Source organism: Gadus macrocephalus, chromosome 4 (assembly GCF_031168955.1).
Source record: "Gadus macrocephalus chromosome 4, ASM3116895v1".
NCBI lineage: Eukaryota > Metazoa > Chordata > Actinopteri > Gadiformes > Gadidae > Gadus > Gadus macrocephalus.
The window spans coordinates 5,018,266-5,028,864 of NC_082385.1; the positions used below are offsets into that span (position 1 = coordinate 5,018,266).

Sequence of the window (10,599 nt, forward strand, 5' to 3'; positions counted from 1 at the left end):
ATCATAACCTAAGTCAGTTATTAGCTAAAGACAAATGTACAGATCATTTGTTTCATTAATGACACAGTGATATAGCTTTTTAATTTATATATGCATACATATCTATCGGTAGTTTATATATATATATATATATATATATATATATATATATATTTATTTACAGGTGCATCTTAATGAATTAGAATATTGTGGAGAATTTAATTAATTTAATAATTCAATTTGAAAAGTGAAACTCATATATTATATAGATTAATTCCATCCAAAGTGAAAATTGCAAGCCATTATTTGTATTAATCCTGATTATATTATGGCATTCAGCTCATGAAAACCCCATTTGATCATTGCGAAAAATGTCTATGTTGTAGACTCAAGGTGTCACAGTCTAATCAGCTGATTACCTCAAAATACCTGCAGAGTCTTTTAATGGTCTCTCAGTCTAGTTCAGTTGGCTTCACAATCATGAGGAAGACTGCTGACCTGACTGATGTGCAGAAGAGATTCATTGACACCCTCTACAAGGAGGCTAAGCCTCAAAAAGGCATCGCTAAAAAAGACGGCTGTTCACAGATTGCTTTACCCAAGCATATTCATAGAAAGTTGAGTGAAAGGAGAAAGTGTGGTATAAAAAGGTGCACAAACAACAGGGATAACCGCAGCCCTGAAAGGATTGTAAAGCAAAGGCTATTAAAAAATGTGTTGGAGCTTCACAAGGTGTGGACAGATGCAGGAGTCAGTGCATCAAGAGCCACCACGCAAACAACGTGGCAACACACGCACGTATCCCGGACATGGGCTACTACAACTGTCGCATTCCTCGCGTAAAGCCACTCCTGAACCAGAGAGAACATCAGAAGCGTCTTACCTATAGGTTAAGAGAACTGGTCTGTCGCTTTTCTGGTGTTGGTCCACTGTGTTTGATCAAGCCCAAAGTCAGCGCAATCTACCAGGGCGTCTTAGAGCACTTTATGCTCCCTTCTGCTGACAAGCATTATGGAGATTCTGATTTAATTTTCCAGCAGGACTTGGCACCTGCCCACTCTGCCAAAAGTACCAATACCTGGTTTACATAGGATTACTGTACATTTGATTTGATTGGCCAGCAATCTCGCCTGATCACAAGACCCAACAATGCAGACGGGCCGAAGGCCTCTATCGAAGAAACCTGGGCTTTGATAACACGCCATCGGCAAATCGACCGCAGGCCACTCCGCATTGATGCAGTAATTCATGCAAAAGGAGCCCCAACCAAGTACACAGAGCATATACAATACTTCTGCTCTGATTTTCTGAGATAATGAATTTTGGGTTTTCAAGCCATAATCATCAAGATAATACAAATAAAGCCTTGAAATATTGGTGGAATGGTGACTTTCATTTTCTTAATTGAATTATTGAAATTAATTAACTTTATCACAACATTCTAATACATTGAGATGCACTTGTATATATATAATTGATCATATGGATGCTTACCAGCCTCCAGCGATAAATGTATATATATACACATAAATAACTATATATATATATATATATATATGTATTTATATATTTATACTCATATATATCTATAACTGTATATATATAGATATGCCTACATTAGTGGAAAAAGGGGAAGGAGAGAGAGCGAGCGAGCGAGAGACTGAGACTGAGACAGAGAGAGAGAGAGAAAGCGAGAGCGAGAGCGAGAGAGAGAACTGAAAGAAAAAGTTTCTAGAATGCATCAGTTTGGAATTTGTATGACGAATTAAGTTAACATGACATCACAGCAATAATGCTGTGATCACTAACACACACTACGTGTATGTACATATGTGTGTGTGTGTGTGTGTGTGTGTGTGTGTGTGTGTGTGTGTGTGTGTGTGTGTGTGTGTGTGTGTGTGTGTGTGTGTGTGTGTGCGCGTGTGCTGTGAAGTTTGACGATTTAAAGGAAACTTTAGACCACATTTTCACACCTCGATCGTCCCACCTCTCTCTCTCTCTCTCTCTCTCTCTCTCTCATATATAAAGCGCTCATCTTAACTGATAACGCTCACTTCATTCACCTGAACTCTGCACTGGACGGATATACGGGCGGAAAGACAGAGAGACAGACAGACTGACGGGCAGAAAGACAGACAGAGAGACAATAGAAAAGTTAGACAGACAAGCAGAAGGACAGACAGAAAGGCTGTATCGTCCTGCCGGGGATTCGAACAAGCGACTTTCAGCGTGTGCAGCTGCAGGGATGGCACTGGCGCTGGGGAGATGTCTATCGCTCTTCATGTTGGTCTGCATGTCTGTTTGTCTGTCAGTCTGTCTGCCAGTGGCTCCCGTTCCGGGAAAGATGTTGGAAACCGTCAAGACTCTAAGCCTACAACATCCACTGAAAGTAAGTACTGCAATACTGCCACAGTACTACCAAATACAACCTATACATTATTCCCAAGTACTGCAATACTACTAACGAATACTACATAGCACTTGTACAAATGAGTAAAATGTACAGAGTCTTGTCGTTATGTAACAAGTAGGGGCTAGATAGTACAGAGACACGTCATTAAGGAGCGGGTAGGGGTTGGACAGTAAAGGGACAGGTCATTAAGGAGCAGGTAGGGGTTAGACAGTACCATCAGGTCATTAGGGAACAGATAGGGGTTAGAAAGTACAGAGACAGGTCATTAGGGAACAGATAGGGGTTAGAAAGTACAGAGACAGGTCATTAGGTGCAGGTAGGGGTTAGAAAGTACAGAGACAGGTCATTAGGTGCAGGTAGGGGTTAGACAGTACAGAGACAGGTCATTAAGGAGCAGGTAGGGGTTAGACAGTACCATCAGGTCATTAGGGAACAGATAGGGGTTAGAAAGTACAGAGACAGGTCATTAGGGAACAGATAGGGGTTAGAAAGTACAGAGACAGGTCATTAGGGAACAGATAGGGGTTAGAAAGTACAGAGACTGGTCATTAGGTGCAGGTAGGGGTTAGACAGTACAGAGACAGGTCATTAGGTGCAGGTAGGGGTTAGACAGTACAGAGACAGGTCATTAAGGAGCAGGTAGGGGTTAGACAGTACAGAGACAGGTCATTAAGGAGCAGGTAGGGGTTAGACAGTACAGAGACAGTCTGTCCTCCTGTCTGTCTGCAGGGCCTGTCTAACAGTCTGTCCTCCTGTCTGTCTGCAGGGCCTGTCTAACAGTCTGTCCTCCTGTCTGTCTGCAGGGCCTGTCTAACAGTCTGTCCTCCTGTCTGTCTGCAGGGCCTGTCTAACAGTCTGTCCTCCTGTCTGTCTGCAGGGCCTGTATAATAGTCTGTCCTCCTGTCTGTCTGCAGGGCCTGTCTAACAGTCTGTCCTCCTGTCTGTCTGCAGGGCCTGTATAATAGTCTGTCCTCCTGTCTGTCTGCAGGGCCTGTCTAACAGTCTGTCCTCCTGTCTGTCTGCAGGGCCAGTCGTTCAGCGGGTCCGTCTTCTCCAGAGAAACACTCAACAAGATGGATGTAAGACCTCTATCTCTCTCTCTCTCTCTCTCTCTCTCTCTCTCTCTCTCTCTCTCTCTCTCTCTCTCTCTCTCTCTCTCTCTCTCTCTCTCTCTCTCTCTCTCTCTCTCTCTCTCTCTCTCTCGATTTCTTTAAGTCTGTCTCTCTGTCTGTCAGTTTGTCTCTCTCTCACTCTCTCTCTCTCAGTCTGTGTGTTTCTCTCTCTCCGTCAGTCTGTCTCACTTTCTCTCTGTCTCTCTCTCCCAGGATGGAGATAAGAGGGTTGTGCTTGGGAAGGTGTTGGAGGTTTACGACAAGCTGTTTGATCAGATGTTGAGTCAGCCGCCAACCGACAGCCAATCAGAGGAGAATAAAACAGAGGAAGCTGGGATCCGGTACCTCCAGGAGATGGTTACACTGCTGAGGAGAACCCAGTACAAGAAACACCTGCTGCTCACCAGCACACTGGAGCAACTGGGCAACATACAGGTAGAGATACAATGAGTAGAACATCATATAGAGATTCAACAAGTAGAATATAATATAGAGATACAACAGGTAGAATATCATATAGAGATACAACAGGTAGAATATCATATAGAGATACATGTCGAATATAGAGATACGGCAGGTAGAATGTAGAGATACAACAGGGATAATATAGAGATACAACATGTAGAATATAGAGATACAACTGGTAGAATATAGAGATGCAACAGGTAGAATACAATAAATATATATCATTTATGTATTTTATTTATATATGATATGTAAAATGTAATGTATAATACATAACGTTTATAACTACAGAATCTGTAATACAATATATAAACAACATTATGTATATATATATATATATATTATAACACTGACTCCGTCATTTCAGATCAATAACTCTGTAGTGCAGAGCAAGGCATTGTGGGAGCTGCCTTGGCTGTTCAACGAAGCAAGCTCATTGGCCGAGAGGAAGAGGAGGAGCCTACGACGCCGACGGGCGCCCAGGAAGAGGGCCGCTAAATTTAGGAGGGCTATGTGATTATTTTATACTTTTGTAAACGTTTTTATCTGGCTCGGGTGGTTCAATATTTAAAGTATTTGAATATTTATTTATAATTTTATTGCTCTTTTCAACGTATTTAAATATTTATATAAAATGGGATTATCCTTATTATTTATACACAATGTGTTTATTTTATTTACAGAATTTAAATATTTATATAAACTCTGATTAAAGTGCGTATTTAAATTATTTGAATGACATTATTTAAATGGTATATAAGTTTGAGTACATATCTGTCAGCAGTTGTGTTAATTTATTTTATATTTATTGGCCTGAAAACACATAATAAAGTCATTGTGGGGAACTTCGTGTCTTGGTTTGATTCAAGAGACGCACATTAAATACAGACAGATATGGATATGTACATTAAAGTACATATATATCTGTACATGTGCATTAAATACAGGCATATCTGGATCTCTACCTACAATATTTGTACAAGTTAAGATAAATGTATGAATATATATATTATAGATATAGATGATAAATTGATCATTATTGATCTGTGATTACATTAAAGATGATATATGGATCAGAAATTATCTGTGATTATATTAAAGATGATATATGATCAGTATTGATCTGTGATTACATTATAGATGATACATGGATCAGAATTGATCTGTGATTACATTATAGATGAAATATGGATCATTATTGATCTGTACTGGGAGTTGGTTTGAAGATGTCAAAATGAAACCTTCCAGTGGAACAGGAACTCCCCCCCTCCTCCCCCACAGGAAACAGCTCCTCACCCTGTCTGGTCCAACCCCACCTCACCCCTACCTCTCCTCACCTCACCCCCACCTCACCCCTACCTCTCCTCACCTCACCCCCACCCCACCTCACCCCCACCTCACCTCACCCCCACCTCACCTCACCCCCACCCCTACCTCTCCTCACCTCACCCCCACCTCACCCCTACCTCTCCTCACCCCTACCTCTCCTCACCCCTACCTCACCTCACCTCACCCCTACCTCTCCTCTCCTCACCTCACCCCTACCTCTCCTCACCTCACCCCCACCTCACCTCACCTCACCCCCACCCCTACCTCTCCTCACCTCACCCCCACCTCACCTCACCTCACCCCCACCCCTACCTCTCCTCACCTCACCTCCACCTGGCCTCACCCCTACCTCACCCCCACCTCTCCTCACCTCACCTCACCCCCACCTCACCTCCCCCCTACCTCACCCCCACCTCACCTCCCCCCTACCTCACCCCCACCTCCCCCCTACCTTCACCCCTACCTCTCCTCACCTCACCCCCACCTCACCCCACCTCACCCCCACCCCACGTCCCCCCTTCCTCACCCCACCTCCACCCCACCCCACCTCAACCTCACCCCACCTCCCCCCTTCCTCACCCCCGCCTCGCCTTATTGATGATTGATTGTGATCTCAAGACCCTCTCCCAGATCTAGGGCAGCGTAACCATGACGATGACCTGGATCAGAACAGGAAGTAGGGTCACCTGACAGGAAGCACCTGAGATGATATATAACAGCAACACACAGACAGACACAGAGAGAGACAGACAGAATGCCGGGTGGCTGGACTGTTCTGGTATGTGTGGCGCTGTGGGGGTGCAGGGGGGGTGAGACAGCGGAGTGTGAATGTAAGGCCTGTATTGATTTAGACAAGCTGGACACCCTGCTGAATAAGGTGAGTGCACACACACACACACACACACACACACACACACACACACACACACACACACACACACACACACACGCACGCACACGCACACGCACACGCACACACACACACACAGTTCTTGAGGCTGAAAATGAGTGTTGTGTTGTTGTTGTTGTTGTTGTTGTTGAGACTGGACAGCAGAATGCGCAGCAGAAAGACCTGGTCCTTTTGAACGGCTCCTCCTTCAACCAAATCAGAGTCAACCGCAAGGTACCTCATGTTAACATTAACCCATGGTAACCCTTACCCATGCTAACCCTAACCCATGGTAACCCTAACCCATGGTAACCCTTACCCATGCTAAACCTAACCCATGGTAACCCTAACCCATGGTAACCCTTACCCATGCTAAACCTAACCCATGGTAACCCTAACCCATGGTAACCCTAACCCATTCTAACCCTACTCCTCCTAACCCTCCTCACTCTAACCCCCCCTTACCCTCCTAACCCTAACTCTCCTGACCCCTAACCCTAACCCATGGTAACTCTAACCCATGGTAACCCTAACCCATGGTAACCCTAACCCATTCTAACCCTACTCCTCCTAACCCTAACCCTAACTCTAACCCCCCCTTACCCTCCTAACCCTAACTCTCCCGACCCCTAACCCTAACCCATGGTAACTCTAACCCTAACCCACCTGACCCTAACCCTCCTCCAGCTCCATGCCTGTGTCCTCATGGAGGTCCTCAGATTCTTCCGGAGCCTTCTGAAGAGAAGATCTGAGAATGACCTGCCTCACTTCCTTCAGAAGATGGAGCACTGTGTCCGCAAGGTGAGAATCTAACCCCGAGGACCACTAATCTAACTCATCTAGTAGTATCTAACCCCGAGGACCACTAATCTAACTCATCTAGTAGTATCTAACCCCGAGGACCACTAATCTAACTCATCTAGTAGTATCTAACCTTGAGGACCACTAATCTAACTCATCTAGTAGTATATAACCTTGAGGACCACTAATCTAACTCATCTAGTAGTATCTAACCTTGAGGACCACTAATCTAACTCATCTAGTAGTATATAACCTTGAGGACCACTAATCTAACTCATCTAGTAGTATCTAACCTTGAGGACCACTAATCTAACTAATCGAGTAGTATTCAGGTCTAACTAATCTATTCAGACTTCAGGTTCATATCCAATCAGATGTAATCAGTCTAACACTAACCCTAGGCCTCTCACTCAACCCTCAATAGGACTACTGGTCTGAGATCAGTCTTAACACCCTAACTCAACCCTCTAGGACAAGAACCAGAATTTCTGTCCAGCGCTGAAGAGAGAAGCCAGCCGCCGTCGTTCTAAACAGGTAATTAATAACCGTGACTAACTAACCATGACTAACTAACAATCACAAAGCATCACAAACAACCCTTAATAACCATCATAACAAACCAACACTCGTTAATCATCACTAACTCTCACAAACTAACCCTCACTAGCTTACCCGACAGACTGAAAAAAACACACTAACCAACCCCAACTAACCATCATCGATCACATAACTAACTGTGTGTGTGTGTGTGTCTGTGTGTCTGTGTGTGTGTGTGTATGCCTCCAGGGCTCCAGGGGTTTGGCTATGCTTCAGATCTATCAGCTGGATCAGGCCTACAACAAGGTATAGAACCAGGTACCACCTCACTGTAGAACCAGGTACCACCTCACTGTAGAACCAGGTACCACTCACTGTAGAACCAGGTACCAGCTCCCTGTAGAACCAGGTACAGCCTCACTGTAGAACCACGTACCAGCTCACTGTAGAACCATGTACCAGCTCACTGTAGAACCAGGTACCAGCTCACTGTAGAACCAGGTACCAGCTCACTGTAGAACCAGGTACCAGCTCACCGTAGAACCAGGTACCAGCTCACCCTAGAACCAGGTACCAGCTCACTGTAGAACCAGGTACCAGCTCACTGTAGAACCAGGTACCACTCACTGTAGAACCAGGTACCAGCTCTCTGTAGAACCAGGTACCACCTCACTGTAGAACCAGGTACCAGCTCACTGTAGAACCAGGTACCAGCTCACTGGAGAACCAGGTACCAGCTCACCGTAGAACCAGGTACCAGCTCACTATAGAACCAGGTACCAGCTCACCGTAGAACCAGTTTCACCTGACTGTAGAAACAGGTTTTTGCACTTAAACATAGTACTTAGCATCATTTAGCGTTTTATCCTAGCTATCTTTGTTGCATACGGGGAATGGGTTAACCATAACGATTGTTAGTGCTTGGCACTTGGTTCTATGAACATCCTTACTGTACCGACAGCGATATATGTCGTTTCTCTTTCTTCTGAAAAATTTACTTGTGTGCATGATGTGTTCATGTGCATGTGTATGTGTGTTTGCGTGTCCATGTGTGTGCAGCTGGACAACGAGAGTTTCCAGGAACAGGTGATGGAAGAACTCCAGGGTCTGAAGGCTTACGTCACAGGCAGCGGCTTCAAGCATTACCAGCTGATCTGAAACCATGATCGGCGGCCATCTTGCTCCTCAGACTCCATCTTCCTCTTTGCAAACCTACTTATTAAATTCATCATGTGATAAACGGCTTGTTCTAACAGTATCTCTCTAGTGTCTATTCGTCTCTAGGTAAGGAAACTTAGTATCTAGGTTAATTTAACTTAGTATCTAGTTAATGTACATTAGTATCTAGGTAATGTAACTTAGTATCTAGGTTAAGGTAACTTAGTATCTATCTTAAGATAACTAAGTAAATGTTACTTAGTAGCTAGGAAATGTAACTTAGCATCTAGGTTAAGGTAACTTAGAATCTATGTTAAGGTAACTTATTATCTAGGTCATGGTAACTTAGCATCTAGGAAATGAAACGTAGTATCTAGGTTAAGTTAACTTAGTGTATAGGTAAGGTAACATAGGAACTAGATAATGTAACTTAGTATCTAGGTAAGGTACCTTTAGTATCTAGGTAAGGTAATTTAGTATCTAGGTTAAGGTAACTTAGTTTATAGGTAAGGTAACTTAGTAGCTAGGTAAGGTAACTTTAGTATCTAGGTTAAGGTAACTTAGTAACTATGTTAAGGCAACTTTGTATCTAATTAAGGTAACATAGTATTGAGATAATGTAACTTAGTATCTAGGTAAGGTAACTTAGTATCTATGTTAAGGTAACTTAGTATCTAGGCGATAGTAAGGCCATTATTTCTTGTATGAGACGAACAGAATGATTTACGGGAAATCACACCCCCTTACCACGGGAAATCCCCGTCCAAAAGTAACCAAGACTGAGAGAAGCCCTCGCCTGTCAGTCAGCTTGGAAACATCACCATGACGCCTGTGTGTGTGTGTCTTAGTGTGTCAGAGGAAATCTGAAAGTTAGAAGTCATCATTTCCCCAAACATTTGTAGGCTCGCACACACGCATGCACACGGACGCACTCACGCACGCAAACACACCCGTGCACGCAAACACACGCGTGCACGCACACACACACAGCTCATTTAATTCGGTGCGTGGGTGAGTTTGGCAGTTCTGTGAAACCAAATGTAACTTCCTGTTGAAGAGGAAGTGAGGCCTCACATCCCGGCACCCAGGAAAATATCAACATTTAAAACTCTAGTCGACCAATGCAGGATGTTCATACTGAGTGGGCTGAAAGAAGTTCTGCATTGGGGAGGGAAGCATCACAGCAGTCCGGCTTTCTAAAGAAGTTCACCAGAAAGCTTCTAGAGCAGAACATCACAATAAACCAGCGGTCCTCTCACTGGGCTTTACCGCCCTCGGCTGGTTACAGTTATATTAACACTGCATAAGAATTATATTAATGGTGAATTATTGTTATGATTACTATTATATTGACATTATTTCTATTAAATTATTATATTTATTTCACCACTATTATTTTATTATATTAATATTATGTGAGCACTGTATTATTACAAAGATATTATGCTATAAATATATTATTATTGTCTTAATATTATATTAACACTATTATTATTACTACCATTATATTATAACAATAAGCTTACGGTAAATTATAAAAAAATTACGACACTGACATTTTTAACCCGAAGCAATTCAAGGAGACCGATTAAAGACAGCTGGAAGCCTCGCCCCCACCCAGAGGCTGAGGAGACAGACAGACAGACGTGAAGTCTGTCTGTCTGTCAGGAGCAGCCTCTTCATCCTCATGGCAATTCAAAACTTCTGGTACCTTTCCGTTTCCTTTCATCAGGATTTAAAACCAGTTTCAGCCAGTGCAGATCAGAAACCAGTTTCAGCTAGTGCAGTATTAGCTGATCTGATTTAAAAAACCTTTCAGCCAACAGAGCGGTCTCAGTTTTCCAATATCAAATAACAATATTAATTATACAACACCTCATAGAATGCTATTAGTATTAAATAATATAAGATCTGAT

At 43.2% G+C, this 10,599-nt stretch overlaps 1 protein-coding gene and 1 long non-coding RNA gene across 3 annotated transcripts; both read left to right on the forward strand.

The window, feature by feature from the left end:
• Positions 1-1,924: 1,924 nt before the first annotated feature.
• On the forward strand, positions 1,925-4,814 carry LOC132455059 (interferon gamma-like). Its single transcript, XM_060048769.1, has 4 exons — positions 1,925-2,368; positions 3,418-3,471; positions 3,718-3,939; positions 4,337-4,814. Exons 1-4 carry the CDS (start codon positions 2,225-2,227, stop codon positions 4,484-4,486), a joined length of 570 nt encoding a protein of 189 aa, XP_059904752.1. The 5' UTR covers positions 1,925-2,224; the 3' UTR covers positions 4,487-4,814.
• Positions 2,381-3,095, forward strand: LOC132455062 (uncharacterized). 2 transcript variants are annotated; one of them, XR_009525064.1, is made up of 3 exons: positions 2,381-2,653; positions 2,735-2,854; positions 2,977-3,095. It is a non-coding gene; the product is annotated as an uncharacterized LOC132455062 (long non-coding RNA). The 2 variants fall into 2 exon arrangements; XR_009525065.1 differs by having other exon boundaries at positions 2,381-2,612; positions 2,654-2,854.
• Positions 4,815-10,599: the final 5,785 nt, after the last annotated feature.